Source organism: Podarcis tiliguerta, assembly GCF_965153285.1.
Source record: "Podarcis tiliguerta genome assembly, chromosome: 1".
Taxonomy (NCBI): Eukaryota; Metazoa; Chordata; class Lepidosauria; order Squamata; family Lacertidae; genus Podarcis; species Podarcis tiliguerta.
Window position 1 is genome coordinate 102,982,651 of NC_139534.1, and position 16,902 is coordinate 102,999,552.

The window sequence follows — 16,902 nt, forward strand, 5'->3', positions numbered from 1 at the left end:
GGACACGACTTAAACGACTAAACAACAACAACAACAAGTACTGAAATAAAAATATTTATTAGAAGAAGTCAATATGGACACAAATAAAGCAGGATGGACTAATCATGTTCAGGGTGTGACTTCTTGGCTCAAACAGAACTACCCCTGGTTTGGGTGGATGTGTGTGTTGTGTGTGTCTGTGTACGTTCTACCCTAGGATCTCAACTGAAGTAATTCAGATTATATTCTATAAAGTTATCCCATCATACTGTAGCCTTAAAACTTTATTTGCAAACTATGTGCATCAAATGACCAGTCATACTTATTCTGAAGATGAAAGAATATTGGCAATGATGATCTAGAATCCCATAAGGTTTTCTCTTCCTTATACTGCTAGATTTTAAAATAAAAAAAATATGTATGCATGAATAAGCAGTTGGCACATTTTAATGAATCTTCCATTTTGTGCCACATCTCTGCCCTGGAATGTCTATTATTTGTATTGTAAAATCACCTGTTGTGCTTGTTTAAACAATGGTGTTGTGTAGAATTTACAAAATCCATGTCTGCCTGGTAGCTGAGGGCACAATTAAACCTATCTTTAATTACAAAGATTAATTAATTTTTAACGTGGAAGATTCATCTTCTTTCTAATACTTAAGGGCCGCTCCCCTTTTGAACATGACTCTAGGTAATGTCCCTAAATTTGCATGAGAGCTTGTTAGATTAATTGCTGTTTGACTCTTCTATCATAGTGCTAAGCTCTAAGTTCATACAGATCAGACTCCCTAACCACTTTTTGGAATGAATTTAAATATTTAACATTAGGACCCCGAGAGGAAACATAAAATGGTAAAGTATTACTGGTAGCTTGCTTCAGTAACATATATTGTTTTTAAAAAGCTTAATATGTTTAGCAATAATATGCATGTAATGTTATAGCTCAAAGCATATGCGTTTTATTGTTGTTTCTAAAAAAGAAAATCTGTTTGTTTTTTTCCTATTTCAGACTTCCCTAACCTGATGCCCACCATATATTTTGGACTACAATTCCCATCATCCCTGACTTTAGGCAGTGCAGGCTTGGGCTGACTGGATTTGTAGTCCAATATACTGGCAGCACACCGGGTTGGGGAATGCTGCTGTTTTCTGATTCAGCTCCTTGCGCATGCAGGCGCTCCAATGCCCATTCATAGTTCCTGTGCAGCTGATCTTCCCATTTACTTAAGTGGAAGTACCTCTGCTCATGCAGAAGAACCTGCGATTCAAATCAATGACAAATCCATCAAGCAGTGAAGATTGCATAATAATGAATTGCCATTGAAAGTTGTGTATGCTTCCTCAATGCACACACAAATCCTGTATGTGAAAAGATTCAGTAAAGACTCCACTGGACTCCGCCAGTTGACTCACTGGTTAATTGAGGGTGAAAAAACATTTTTGGAGAATCCCCCTTTTTTTCTTTCCTCATTTAAAATAGGTGGAGAAAGCACACTCACAAGGACAGTTCCCCATGAACATTTCCTCATTGTGCTTGTTCATGGATCATGCAGCTGAATGACTCTTTGTTTTATATCTTCCAGTTTTGCTTTTTTTGTTGCATTCTGTACAGAGTGACATCATTAGAGGAAATGTGTTGAAAGCCATTTAATAATGAGGAAGTGATACCTGGAGCTGAGGGGGCTTTTCCCTCCATATTTCTGATTTCCTCAAGTCCAAATAACTTAAAATATATTAATTTTTTTATTATTATGTTCTTTATTATGTGTGTATGTGTGTTTATGTATGTTATGCAGTGCTCTTTTTCTAAAAAAATGTTTAAGAGTACTCTCATTTTGACTGAAGAAAATCACCATTTTATAGCTCAAATTGGGAAAAATAAATACAGTAAATGGATGAAAGTACAATACAAAGATTCACAAAATGTTTAGGGGTATGTATATCCCCAGGAAAAAAGCACTGGTGTTACGTATTACATGCAAATTTATACTTTTCAAAATGCAACCATATTGTCAACTCGTTGGAACGTGAGATGAAAACTACCTATAACAGTTAATTATCTCCTCTTTTTCTTTTAGAATCCTCATCTGTGTAAGTTTTTGGTTAAAAATAAATAAATTTGCTGCCATTAAACTTGCAGGTGCAATTAAACAGGAGTAAAGCACTCAAGCTAGCATCCGAGCAGCTATGAGTGGATTATTTTTCCTTTTCCTTTGAATGGGAGCCCTCCATCTCATGTAACACCCTACTTTAAAAATCTCCTTGCTTCCAGAAGAGGTTTCCCATGTGCCTTAAGAGTGAGGAAGCTGCTCTGTTGAGCAACGTAAGTGCAAAGCTCCCATAGGTGGGCAGAACCTTGTGGTCCTCCGGTTATTCGGAGTCAGTCGTCGTGCTGAGGCAGCCTAACAAATTAGACTGCACTCCCGTTCAAATATACATGGGAGTAAACCTTGTTGAAATCATTGGGCTTCTTTATCCAGTTGGTGCTCTTGTGAAAGCACAAGGTCTTTTGGTTGAGCAGGGATGTCTGCTAATTGTAGGAGATCAGCTAATTTTAGCTGAATCCACCCCCCCCCCCACACACACACATCTCCAGTACCCCTTGAAATTCTGTTTTGAAAGTTCCTCCGATCCTAGGCTCTAGTGACAGGCTGGTTATAGTGACTTCATGGAGTAGCAGGAATCCTTTGAAGACATTTCTGCTGGATTCTGCTCAGAGGACCTTACCTCTTTCTCAGTAAACATGCTTGCTCTGGATCTGCTAGACATTGGCAGTGGTTGAGAAATATTTGTATCTCCCTGGTGTATAAAGACAGACCCTGGATTAAGGGTCTTAAAATAGGCCGCTAGAAAGATTACACATTCCGAACCTAACACCATTTTCTTGTAAAGCATTTAATTTATATTATTTATATTATTTCAGCTTTTCCATTAAATTTTCAGTTTCTTGCAGCCCATCTACCATAAAGGCCTTTTGTAAGAATTTAAAGAATATGCATCAGACAACAAGGCCAGCAAGAAGAGATACTTAAGCAGTTTACAACTCAACTGAGAGTTCAATATGTAAAAAAGGCAAACAAATATGAAGTCACCTGCAAACTCCTGATCTGGAAAAGTAATAACTGAACGAAAAGATTAATAAATGATTTGGTAGTGACTATGGCACAGTGATCCACAATATTTGTTTCTTGAACTAATGTGTCGGTATTTTGCAAAGGACGAGAAACATTCCTGTCCTTTTGTGTTATAACTGCCAACTTAACATTTAGGCAATATTCTTGTTTGCATATGGATTTCAAGAAAATCCATTGAAGCTTATTTGAAAACCAGCTCATTAGAATGACAGTTTGTTTACAGAATTTTGTTTTCCTGTCTGTCAACTTAAATTGGTGGCATCCAACCAAGCAAGAGCTACAGTTATGCAAAAAGACTGCCTCTCTTCACTGCTCCTTCTGCAATAACCGAAGTTTCTTTTATTTCACTGCTGAGGAATCATTGGACAAAAAAATGTTTGCTCTAAGTTACAGAAAAGCAGTATACTTTTTCCATGCTCAGAACCAATTGAGCTATGTAACACGTGCCACTCTGTCCCCTTATCCTAGATATTTGGGTTGGGACTTTAGAAAGGCTGTGTTACACGCGCTCTTATGACACTCTATTTATTATTCATTCGACATTCCCAAAACTGAACGTTTACCCTGAAAATAGGCTCATATGAGTTGCCAATGGATATATTATCATATCAATAATATTTAGTGTTTATAAATAATGTACAGACCCCTTCCCATCCACACTAGAACTAATTTGGTTTGTACATTTGGCAAAAAATAATCCTGGTCCTAGATTGGATCTTGGTGTTGTTTGATTGCTGTGCTGGGAATACCTCCTTTGCTGACTCCCAGTCAGTGGTGTAGCGTGGGTTGTCAGCACCCGGGGCAAGGCAAGTAATTTGCGCCCCCTAACCCGGGGCAAGGCAAGTAATTTGCCCCCCCCCGCTGCACTGTCCCTCCCCCAGATAGTCCCTCGCTCTTTCTCCGCATCGCACGCCTGGCACCCTCCCCTCCACAATGGGCGGCGACCCGGCGGCTCGGATCTGCAGTGAGAGAGAGTGAGTGAGCCAGGTAGGGGCAGAGAGCTGCGAGTGCGAGCGCTCCTAATTATGTGGTTCTGAGGTAGTCAGCCTGGTGACTCCCATTTGTTGCACTACAACTCCTAATCATCTCATACCAGTTCATGTCCATGTGGCGTGAGGTTGACAGGGATTGGGGAAGTTGGACAACCAGCTGTAGTCCAGAAAACCCTGGTGGGCACCACATTCTGAGGGCACCACCCTGAGTGGGCACATGACTTCCTAAGTGTTCAACAGACACACACACCCCACATTGTCTTCTCCTCACTTGCAGGTTCTGCTGGCTTCTGACTCAAGATACAAGATCTGGCCTCATCATGCCCAATTGGGGGCACTCGCTTTTCCTAGCAATCTTTGTTGTTTGGGGGTTCTTTGGGGACTACGTTGAAATTGCGGTGAAGATCAAATATGAACAATGCAGCTCCCTCAGAGGGAGTGTGTTGAAGCTCGTGCTGTTGCGATTGATGTAAATTAATATATATATAAATAAATAATAGTAGTAATGACACTATTGCCATTTGTTATTTCCAAATGCCTGAGACATACACAAAATAATTCGTTGTACAAATTCCACTATATCTACTGTCGTCAGAACCTTGGCCTTTTTCAAGCGAGATCCTTTACCAGCCGACAACTTGTACTCATCTAGTTGTTTGCGGGAAATGAACGCACCATCTTTGTGTGCTGCACTAATAGGAATTGCTGGGAACGTTCATACTTCTGGCATGTACAAATCAGCACTCTGAACCTTTTTAAGCCCATTGTACTGCAGTGGTTGCCTATTGTTTGAACAACTGGACAAAGGTGCATTATCTCAGGTTTGTAAAGTGTGCTTGAGCATACTAATCTACTACCTTGAGTACTATTTATCATCTTACATGCTTTGTTTATAAATAATTTATTGGAATAAGAGGCATGAAATTAGAAAATTGAATGAATAATCGAGCCTCTGTGTAAAACAGAAGCCTCTTATTTATATATAAGGCGCATTTAAAAATAAATAAATAAATAAATCCGGCAGGCTGAGTAAATTAAATTTTTTAAGTCAAGTGTGGAATCGCACACAAATGTCTGATCCAGATTAAAAAGCAATTAGAATTTTGTTCTGCTGAAAGAAGTTTCCTGGAAATAGGAGAGAAGGCCGAGAAAAATCGGGGGCAGGGGGGAGAAACAAGTTTAAAATAAAAATAAAAATGAATAAATGAAAATATGCGCAAATGTGTTATCTATTACAACCAAGTAATTTTTGTCGCTCCAGAATTCCAGGGTGGCAATTCATACTCTTGTGGTTTTCCAGAAATAGCACAGAATTATCTGTCTTTTGAAAGTGCCATAACTATTGATTCAGCGTAAGGAAGTGAAATATACTGACTTCAGTATATTTAGGTATATATGTGAACTTGGGTATGTAAAAAGGTAAAGGGACCCCTGACCATTAGGTCCACTCATGACCGACTCTGGGGTTGCGGTGCTCATCTCGCTTTATTGGCCGAGGGAGCCGGCGTACAGCTTCTGGGTCATGTGGCCAGCATGACTATGCCTCTTCTGGCGAACCAGAGCAACACATGGAAACGCTGTTTACCTTCCCGCCGGAGCGGTACCTATTTATCTACTTGCACTTTGACGTGCTTTTGAACTGCTAGGTTGGCAGGAGCGGGTCCGAGCAACGGGAGATCACCCCGTCGCGGGGATTTGAACCGCCGACCTTCTGATCGGCAAGTCCTGGGCTCTGTGGTTTAACCCACAGCAGGAAATCTGGTGCGCAGGTACAAAACTGTGTCTGCTTTGTTCCTGCCCTGCTCCTGCGGCCTCCACAAACCAGAAAGCTAGCCATGGTTTGGTTTAGTGTTATGTGTGAAATTGGGCTTGTGGTTTGTCTCTCTCAAACAAACCGTGAGCACTACGTCAAAAACAAAACTGGATTTATAGCTCATGGTTTGTTTGGAGCAAGATAAATCGTGAGCCCAGGTTTGCACAGAAGGCTAAGCCAAACCACAATTTAGCTCCTGGTGGTGCGGCAGGAGCAAGGAAGAAGCAGAGTGGCCGCAATATTCTTGCCATGTCCTAGCAAGCTTGCTCATTCATACTAAGCCATAGTTCGGCTTATGTGTGAACCAGACCACTGTCGACTCCAATGTAATGGCCTGGATTTGCTGAGGGAATGCGTCTTTGCTATCTGTTCTCCACACGATTGCTGCTGAAGGTTGGGAGATCCATCTGAATGGAATTGGGGGTGGGGGCTCCAGCAAGAGGACAGAAATCAGCAGAAATTGGGAGGAGCAAGTGGTGTGAACCAAAGAGCGTTTTGAGTCATGCAGGGCACAATCGGTTCTTAGCCAATACGCTTTTCAACAGTTTGATTTCACTGGATGCAAAATTACATCCTCATCTTATACTTTAGAACTGGTAGCTCAGGCATAGGCAAACTCGGCCCTCCAGATGTTTTGGAACTACAACTCCCATCACCCCTAGCTAACAGGACCAGTGGTCAGGGATGATGGGAATTGTGGTCCCAAAACGTCTGGAGGGCCGAGTTTGCCTGTGCCTGTGCCAGGTGAAGCAACAGAGCTGATACAAAAAGTCTGCTGAATAGGAATGGCTTGTTCTGTGAGCATGATGCTCATTTCCCTCAGACATTTGCCTGAGAGTCATTGGGTGTTGATTGGTTATAAGGGACTGTTGTGTACATGCCTGCTCGAACCAGTCCGCAGAACTTTGTAGGACAACTGGTAATAAATTAATCCAGTAATTTACAAAAGCAGGGCACCTATGTAAAACCTGAAATGGTGGTCCTTGTTTTTCTCCCATCAGAAATGACTCCCATGTGTCTTAGATTGGACTAGTTCCTTCTAAGGTCTCTAAATACTGGTGACATGTTTGAAGGCCCATCCCATTGGTTCATGCTGACTAGCTCTCCAGGAGTTTTTCCAGCCCTACCTGGGAATGAACCTTGAAATTGGCAGCATGCAAACCACATCTTTTCCACTGCCCTTCCTCAACAGATCTGCCAACTGCCGTCACAAAATTTAATTTTCAAAAAAACATTGGACAAGTCAGAGGAGATATGATTGATAGTCGTATGTTGTGAACTACCTTGAGATCTATGAGTGAAGGGCAGTACACTGGTACCTCAGGTTAAGTACTTAATTCGTTCCGGAGGTCCATACTTAACCTGAAGCACCACTTTAGCTAATGGGGCCTCCTGCTGCTGCCGCACCACCGGAGCACGATTTCTGTTCTCATCCTGAAGCAAAGTTCTTAACCTGAAGCACTATTTCTGGGTTAGCGGAGTCTGTAACCTGAAGCGTATGTAACCTGAAGCGTATATAACCCGAGGTACCACTGTATACAAATTTCGCAAATAATGATAATAGCATGCATTCTTTGTTTCAGTTTGGTTCCTAATGTACTCATTGTTCCATGGTAACTTTATTTAGTAGCATTTTGCCTAAAAGTAGTAGTAGTAGTAGTAGTAATAATAATTTATTGTTTGTACCCCGCCCATCTGGCTGGGTTTTCAGCCAGATGCCCTAATAAGATCATAAGCTCCAGTAACCTTCATGCAAATCAAATTAAATTGAGTGGGATTTGTGCTCCTCAAGAGTTGCATCTGAAATCACACTCACACACACCCCAACATGGTTTAACAGAATTTTGCATTCCACATTTCTTCTTCCTGTTATGCATAAACTGATATTTATTAGGAGCAAGACAAATATACAGAGTTATCTTTGAGTTCATGACAGCTTCAAGCTCAGACTGGATTACAGCAGTGAGACAAGTAGTGTTTAATCAAACCTTTTATGGCTTCTGATTGGCAAGATGTTAGAGCTGCATTGCATTTTCCCCCAAGTTGAAATGTTAAATGTTTCTTTTCCTAATCAAATAATTTTTTCCCCCTAAAAATGCAGATGTTCCTGGGGTCTGACCTCTACCAAAGCTCTTTTTCTTTCTTTTTTTCACTCTTCTGAAATCCAGGAGGTTTAAAACGGCTGGGCATTGTAAAAATAATCAGTTAAACACTCTTGTTGACCGCTTGCCAGAAGTGTAGAGGAAAGGCTTCACAGTTTTTTAAAATGAAAAAATAATAATAATTCAGAATTATGGAATAATTAAATAAATCTATCTAGACCATCATTTAGTGGAAGAAGAAACTAATTCTTTTAAATGGAAAAGAGAAGGATAAAATCAATTTAGATAAATACAAGTGTTTCCAAACATCTGCTGCTCAAAGTACATAACTCACATTGACACCAAAGGTTGGTTTGTGTTTTGACTGGAAGAGTTTGATATTATTTTTGTCTGCAAAGGAAGGAGTTGTGTAGCATCCAAGTGGTGAGATATTTGCCTCTCAAGCAATCATGATGAATTTGGGACAAGGGGGAGACTGTGTGTTTTTTATTTTTAAAAAAAATCACAGTGAAAACTGCTTGCTTTCCTTGAGGAATCTTTGGATCGGAAACTGTCCTCATGTGCAGATCTTTCAAAAGAAAATAAAGAGAAGAACAGAATAATAAAACAGTTTTGAAATCTGTTAAACCACCTTTGTCTGGAACATGGAGTTTTATTCCAACATGTCAACCGAGTTTCAGTTTTGATTTTTGACTTTTTTTAAAGGAGGATGTACACTATTAAAATAAGTTAAAAAATAAGCTAGGATCAAAAGATCATCGATAAAAACAAGCTTTGAAATTGGCTGCTCGGTACACTGAATAAATGCTTCCTGTTTAGTAATCTCACTATCAGTAAACATAACTTGTCTCCTTCACCTTTGGCCTCAAACTGCGCAGGCTTAGTCTTGAGTCCCACTAGATTTGATGGGACCTTGGGCCAAATAGAGGGTCAATCCAGGCTCCCCTCCATGCAAGCCACTGGAAGAATGCTGGCAATAGATGAAGGCGGTCAATGCCATGGGAATCCTACAGACACAATAGGAAGCTTCATAGGAAACTGCCTCAGACTGTTACTCTATCTTCCTCCATATTGTCTACACTGACTGGCAATGTGTCTCCAGGGTTTCAGCCTCCAGAAATTCCCAGACCTACCTGGAGATGACGGATTGAATTCAAGGCATTCTGCAAGCAAAGCAGATGCTCTTCCACTTCTCTCCCCTGCCCAACCCCAGAATACTCCCCAGGTAGAGAATGGGGAAGGAAGGAAGCAACGTGGAACTGAATTGGGCCTGAGCGTATGGAGGACTGCAGACTCAATCTCTTAACTATTTTACAGTTCTGAAATTCCTTCACGGCCTAGGACCCTCGTACCTACCGGACCGCCTCTCCCGGTATGCCCCACGGAGGACCTTAAGGTCCATAAACAGCAACACCCTAGAGGTCCCGGGCCCTAAGGAAGTCAGATTAGCCTCAACCAGAGCCAGGGCCTTTTCAACACTGGCCCCGGCCTGGTGGAACACTCTGCCTCATGAGACCAGGGCCCTGCAGGATCTGATTTCTTTCCGCAGGGCCTGTAAGACAGAGTTGTTCCACCTAGCCTTTGACTTGGAATCAACTTGATCCCCTCTCCCTCTTTCCTTTCTCCTTCTGTGATGGAACTCCTATTTGGGGATTTCCCTGGCTTTTTTTCTGGCCCCCGTAGGACCAGTCTGGATAGTTGGCCTTGGTGAAGATTTGACGCTTTCATCCCCAAAAAGTTTTGATTTGAGTTTGTCTGAAATGAGGCTGTATTTTAATGTTGCATTTTAATCTTGTTTTTAAGTTGTGTTTTAATCAATTGTTTTTATACCTGGTGTTAGCCACCCTGATCCCGGTCTTGGCTGGGGAGGGCAGGGTATAATTAAAAATTATTATTATTATTATTGTACATGTACACTACTTTATGTCGTCTGCTCCCAACCTGAGTACAAAGACAAGAGCTTGTTTCCAACAGCATCATCCATACAAGGGTTTCTGCTTGTGCAGTGGAACTTCCTCTCCCTTTCGTCTCCTCTCCTCCCTTCATGTACCCCACAACTCCATCCCCAAATCTGCTCCATGGGATTGGGGAAAACTCCATAAAAATTGGGAGGGGAGAAGACAGAGGGAAAGTGAATCAGATGACTAAATCGGATGCAACCCGTTATTTTCTGCATCTATCAACTACTTTCTCTTTCAAATACAGTGAAATCCTGGTGCCGAGATATAAAAGCATAGCTTATTTTCTCCAGAGGTTAGTTGTTCTCTGGATTGTGTGAGGAAGAAAGTGAGATTCACCTTCCAAATCCTACTTCTGGGATTAGGCAAGGTTTTCTTATTTCTAATCTAAAGAAATAAACAGCACCGGAACTCCTCCAGAATGCATGTTAGATGTTTATAATATACTTCTGTCACAATAAGGAAAGCTGCTTGGTGATGTTGATACCAGGTTCAAGCTAACATTAAAGGACTTTTGTTTTCCAATTATGCCTATCCTATCAACCTGAATCTTCTATATATTTGCATAGACAAGTTTTCTTACTGATCACTCCAGTTGCATCAATCCAGCTAACATCTTGAGGAGCATTAAACTAATATTAAATGAAAGCTATAATTGTTCGAGTTCATTTCACTCTTAAACATATTTAAATTTCATTGATTTTAGTAGGACCTAAGCATTTGCTACTGTAGATTGGACTCTAGCCAGTCTGCACATCTGGATGTTGCTTATGAGAATAAATAGTTCAATATGGAAAATGTCTTATTTTCCACAAAAATCTGTTCTTTCTTATTGGCATTCTGTACCTGTTCTCTTCAGGAATTGCTTATATTGCAATTTTATTAATATTGTAACTTTGTTATTCATTGGAGAAAGACATTTGTGCTTATTCAGAGATTAATATATGTATGTAAAATCTCTCTGCAATAACATACCCCATGGGTGGTATCCAACTGTAGTATTTTGTTTGTGCGAATGAGCCTTACCTTTCCTCTCTTCTGTTTACACCCCACCACACCCACCCACCCACCCAGGAGGTTGTGAGGGCTATACCAAAAAAAAAGGAAGTTTTGTTATGCCCATTGGTACATTGTTGGGATTTTCCCCATGTACAGTGGTACCTCAGGTTAAGTACTTAATCCGTTCCAGAGGTCCGGACTTAACCTGAAACTGTTCTTAACCTAAAGCACCAATTTAGCTAATGGGGCCTCCTGCTGCTGCCGTGCCGCCGCCGCACGATTTCTGTTCTCATCCTGAAGCAAAGTTCTTAACCTGAAGCACTATTTCTGGGTTAGCAGAGTCTGTAACCTGAAGCATCTGTAACCTGAAGCGTATGTAACCCGAGATACCACTGTATCTGTTAGCAATATTGCACTCCAAAATGAATTCTCCCAAAGTTTGGGGCACATTTCAGGAAATGTGTTTTTCAGTTGTCAAGTTTCACACTGCTGAGTGTTCAAATGTTATCATTTTCTTACTTTTCTTAACATTTTCTGGTATACAGTTGACTTTAGAGTGTTTATGTTACAGATCTCCATGCTTTCAGAGGTTCCCTTTTATGTTTTGTGATTGTTCTCCAGCCTCCCTTATACACCTTATGGTTCTTTGGTCTTGAATTCTTTTGTCTTTATTTTGCCCTCCAAACCACCATTTTACCCTTAAGCCAGGATAACTAGGAATTGCACCTCATGACCTTCTGGAAAGTTGGTTAGATGCCCATCCAATATGTTGGGCTATGTCTTAGTTGTTTAATTCTTTGAAGCATGCTCCCTGTCGCACAAATAATTAACAATTCTGCTGCTTAGTACTAAACTCTAATTATTAATGCAAACACATGATGTTTATAGCTGTATCTTTAACTGGCATGAGATAGGGTGTGCAGTGTATAATCTGTTTTGTTTCACATTATTTTTAATAAGCAATGCATAACATTTGTGGATGTAACTTCCAATTCAACATTTTACATGACAGCTTTACTTTCCCGTATATAAAATCATCTAAGTCAGAATGTAGACAAGTCCCTCTCTCTCTCTCTCTCTCTCTCTCTCTCTCTGTAGCTATTTAATACCAAAATTGCTTCTCATTCTGACTTAGAATATTATTTTTTCTCAATAATTTATATGCCATCTTTCAGATATGTTGTGTTAGTCATGGGAATTTGCATTTTTGTCTGTGAGTAATTATACCGTGAGAGAATGAATAAACCAAGATCTGTGCTATCTCATATGCTAGATCACAACATGTTTAAATGTGAAGTTTAAATCAATGCAATAATAATATAATATAATATAATATAATATAATATAATATAATATAATAATATGTTTTATTTGCATTAATTCATTTGGCTTGCTGGAGGAGAAAAGATCTGTCCCAGCTCCTTCACTTAATGGGATTCTTCCCTCGTTGCAGTGCAAACTGCTGGAGCAGGAGCTTCATCATATGAAAGAGCAGAACCAGACTTCTGCAAACAACACGAGACATCTGACTGCTGAAAACAATCAAGAACGTGCTCTGAAGGTAAATCTCCATTCCTTCTTGCAGGCAAATTAAGGTTGTAAGCCCTGGGTGCCAGCTTTCTGTGCTGCATATATCAGTTGTGTACATTTCGGCAGAAGTGAGCTTCGCTGTTTGCCAACAACCCCTTCTTTAAACACAGATACAGCACCCTTCTGTTATGGTATTATTTAGTAGTGTGTGTGCGCCTGTGAGCACAACAAAATAAAAACAACATATTCTCCAAATTGACAGGCTGTGTTATGGTAACTAACGTTCAATTCACACCGGTTCGCTTCTGGCAGTATTCTAGCTCTATAGTGTTTGGGGGGAAATTGTCGCTGTTTGCCCAGCGGTAACTGTACAAAATGAATATTTCTAAAGAATGTCTGTTTGATATGCTTCAGGTAGTGTGTGCTGTATTAATAAGATTGTTGACCTATCCTAGTAGTGACCACATAGTTGATACTGATGTTTGCAAAAGGGTAGCTTGTGAGTCCTCTTTCCAGTTTCAGCGGGGGAAGTCTTGTCAGAAAGGATAAAAGGGAGAAAGAGATAAAAAGGAGCAGGAGGAAGAGAGAAGGAAAGAAGAGAAAGATAAAAGGCAGCAAAGTCGGAATATTTGAGGAAATGATACTTTAGCTTTAGAAAGGGCATCTTATGTTGACACTGCATTTCCTTGCTAGACCATAGAATCATAGAATTGGAAGAGACCACAAGGGCCATCGAGTCCAACCCCCTGCCAAGCAGGAAACACCATCAGAGCACTCCTGACATATGGTTGTCAAGCCTCTGCTTAAAGACCTCCAAAGAAGGAGACTCCACCACACTCCTTGGCAGCAAATTCCACTGTCGAACAGCTCTTACTGTCAGGAAGTTCTTCCTAATGTTTAGGTGGAATTTTCTTTCTTGTAGTTTGGATCCATTGCTCCCTGTCCGCTTCTCTGGAGCAGCAGAAAACAACCTTTCTCCCTCCTCTATGTGACATCCTTTTATATATTTGAACATGGCTATCATATCACCCCTTAACCTCCTCTTCTCTAGGCTAAACATGCCCAGCTCCCTTAGCCGTTCCTCATAAGGCACCCTCTTAGGAACCAAAAGGAGAAAACAGATTCAAATAATGTTTTTTTAAAAATCCATGTTGTCCTTGCACCAAGCCAATGCATGCAGACAGAGGCTCTTACTTCAGGCAAGTGATGGTAAAGGCTCACAGCAGGCAGGAGTCATGATTCAGGAGCAGGGCAAGAAGTTCAGAATTGGACAGAAGCCTGGAAGATGTCCCAACGAGTTTTCCTGCCAAGACAAGGTGTGGTGAGCTCACATGCAAGACTCTCTCACCTTGTAGGAATATTGGGGTTGCAAGCATACACTTGGTTGGAGTGGGTGGGTCTGATCCCATCTGTGAAGGTGGGGCCTGGTTCTGAGCAGCAAGGCTTCATACTCCAATTCAAACTCCAGTTCAGTTGCTGCCACCTTCTGTTCAACCTTCTCCACCCCCATCGGAGCCTGTTCTCAAACCTGATCCCAGCAGCACTGCGGGGCTCATGAGACATATATTTCTACATCATCCCAACATGTATAATGAAAAGAAAAGAGAGATCTTTGTCTGGAGCCTACAGTTGTTTTATTACTTTAAACTTGTTCTCATTTCCCACCTTTCTTCTTGTTAAGTTGGCATGAGGATCAACATTTCTGTTGTCTATATTGATTAGTTCTGAAATGTGAAAACATTTGTCCCCATTAGGGATGGAGAAGAAAACCGAACCCCATTCTATTTAAAAGCGAAACTGCCCAATTCACACTTTCCAAAGCAATATCTAATCCGAAATGCAGCCATCCTCTGAAATTTGCACCTCTCCAAATTTTCTGGTGCAGTTCACTGGCCAAACAGTGTGTTCAAAAATGCATATACTTGGGTAATGTGTGCATTAAATGCATATATTAGGAAAAATAATGCACACAAAAACACACGTGCAAAAATGTGCAATAGTAGATTGCTTTGCAAAATTGTATACAATGTATATATTAGGAGGAATTCACAATAAAATGCTAGTAGATTTTCATGAGGACTTAAAAAAAAGGTTCTCCAACTTAAGATTGGAAAAATGAGAACCTGAGAGAAAACAGATTTGCCCATTCCTAGACTCTATCAACAAGTGGACTTGTGGCAACTCATGAAGCTAAGTATAGTCATAATACGTGGAATTTTCACAAAACAGTAGATATAAAACCAATCCTTGTTTGTGTGTCATGGGAAGGCTCAAAAAGCACTTAGATGAGGGGGGAAATTAGGCTAACGTGAAATCAAATGTTAATTCATCCTCGGATGTCCAAGGTGCTTTTTACTTAGTTATTGTTTAATTATCTGCACCAAGCCCAGCATTTATCATTCCAGTCACACAGAGCTATTAAACTTCCATTAGAAATGAATATTTGTGCCTGCGACACTGAACTAACATTGCTCAGAGTTGTCACGTTTCATACTTTGAAGTTAATGTGCCAAAGTAGTTGTTGTTACCCACCCTATGCATTTTCACACTGTAAATGTTTTCATGTATTCCTGCAAGGCAGTTGAGTCATTCAGAGAGGAATACACAGTTTTCCTCTTTGGCAAAATTGTCCTGTTTACAATACATAATATTTGTCTCCACAAATATTCTTTTCAGTAAAGCTAAAACATTGTAATTGGCTTTTAAAAAGTGGACTTGTGTTGAAGACATTTTTACAGCTATCTATTTCTCAATTAACCCCATTTATGAATCACTTTCTATGAAATGTCTCAAGGTGATTCAGCAATGAAAACATCAACAGTAGAAACATATGTAGCATAGAGCAGGTTCATATATCAAAACCATTTCAAATGTGCAAATAAAGATTGGGATAAAATATGGTCTTAAAAGGCTTATTGAGAAAAGGAAGGTCTTGTGTAGGTGCTGAAATCCTAATAGAAATGGCACCTGTCTGGTACATAAGAAGATGGTGTTCCAAAGGGTAGGGGCCACCACACTGCCCTTTATATAATTATCCTAATTGTTTCCTTTGAGATTCATCTATTTCATCCATGTTTCCAGCAACAGCAGGTATGTGCAGTAAATATTGTAGGTTTGTCGTAGATAGTACAACACAGACTGATTAGGATGACGTCTTACAATTCTTAATGAGATTGATATTATTTGCGGCATAGAAACCCAGAGGTTTCAGCAACATCAATTCTTGCAATCTCTGAATCTGACAAATGTACCTTGCAGATCATGGAAAATCAGAAATCTCACTTTGCACAAATGACTACTGTATAGAGGTGTCTGAAAATGGCCACATGCCTCATGTGACCCAACTTCTAGAGATTCTATACTGCCTGAAAGCCAACAGTAGAAGAATTAGACAGGGCTAATCTTTCACAGGGCTAACTAGCCAAGTGGAATTGCCTCTTGCCTATTTCCCCGCTTCCCAAAAAGAAAAACTCACACGCTTTTTAGAAGTGGCATGCTACTTTGTGCGGTGAGATTTTGATTCGGATGATATTTACATATGTGGCTCTCTTTACACAAATAGTACTATTGACTCATTTGTATGAGTAATTTTAATTGTGTGCCTAAGTGTCCGTTTCACTGGAGATGAAAGCACATATTAGCAAGAGTATTCTTTCGCTTGTTACCAAAGACAAAAGGATTGAGAGCACAGCAGCCTTTTTCTTTGTGGTTAAAAGAAGGAGACATTTGGTCAAGGAAAAAATATTTCCAGAAGTAAAATAGATTACATTTAAGTGGTGAGTTAATCCCAGTGTACATTGAGGCCTGAAGGGACAGGGTTTAATATAAACGTTTAATAATACGTAGCTTATTTAGTTCATATATGCAGAATAATACTATTGTCCGGGAAAACATTTCAAATGAATAGGAGCAGCAGGTTTTTTTGGGGGGGTGTTTCTAGTCCTGCCCCAGGTTTGTTTGTTTTTGAAACACGAATCAAACATTTTAGATGTGTGGGATTCTCCAACACTATACAGAACATTCAGATTTTAAAATTAAAAATGAAGGTGGGGTAGGGACAAGAAGATCGTTCCAAGCTCTTTAACTTTGCTTTTACTACTGCATCGCTGTAAGTAACTGATTTTGTAGCCAAAAGAGAGATGTCACACTACCAGAAATGTAAGTTGTTGTCAAGCAATATAATTTATTTTATGGGGGGTGGGAATCATATGAAAAGGCTTTTCCTTTGGGGGACATGATGTTAACCTAAACCTGGGATGTAAGTCAAATACATATATAAATTGACACGGATGAACTGTTAAATATCCTCTTTCCTTTAAAGTGGGATTGTTTTATAGAATGACAACAGACCCTCTAGGGACTCTCAAGACAGATCTGTGTTTCAGCACAATCTTG

General features: G+C 40.2%; 1 protein-coding gene across 4 annotated transcripts in view; it reads left to right on the top strand.

Moving 5' to 3' along the window:
• MIPOL1 (mirror-image polydactyly 1) overlaps positions 1-16,902 on the top strand; it is a 191,607-nt gene that overhangs the window by 90,532 nt on the left and 84,173 nt on the right. For all 4 annotated transcript variants that reach the window (XM_083453028.1, XM_083453029.1, XM_083453030.1 and 1 more), the window contains one exon: positions 12,431-12,538. In XM_083453028.1, the coding sequence (XP_083309154.1) occupies positions 12,431-12,538 (108 nt within the window). The remainder of the gene's footprint in view (positions 1-12,430; positions 12,539-16,902) is intronic.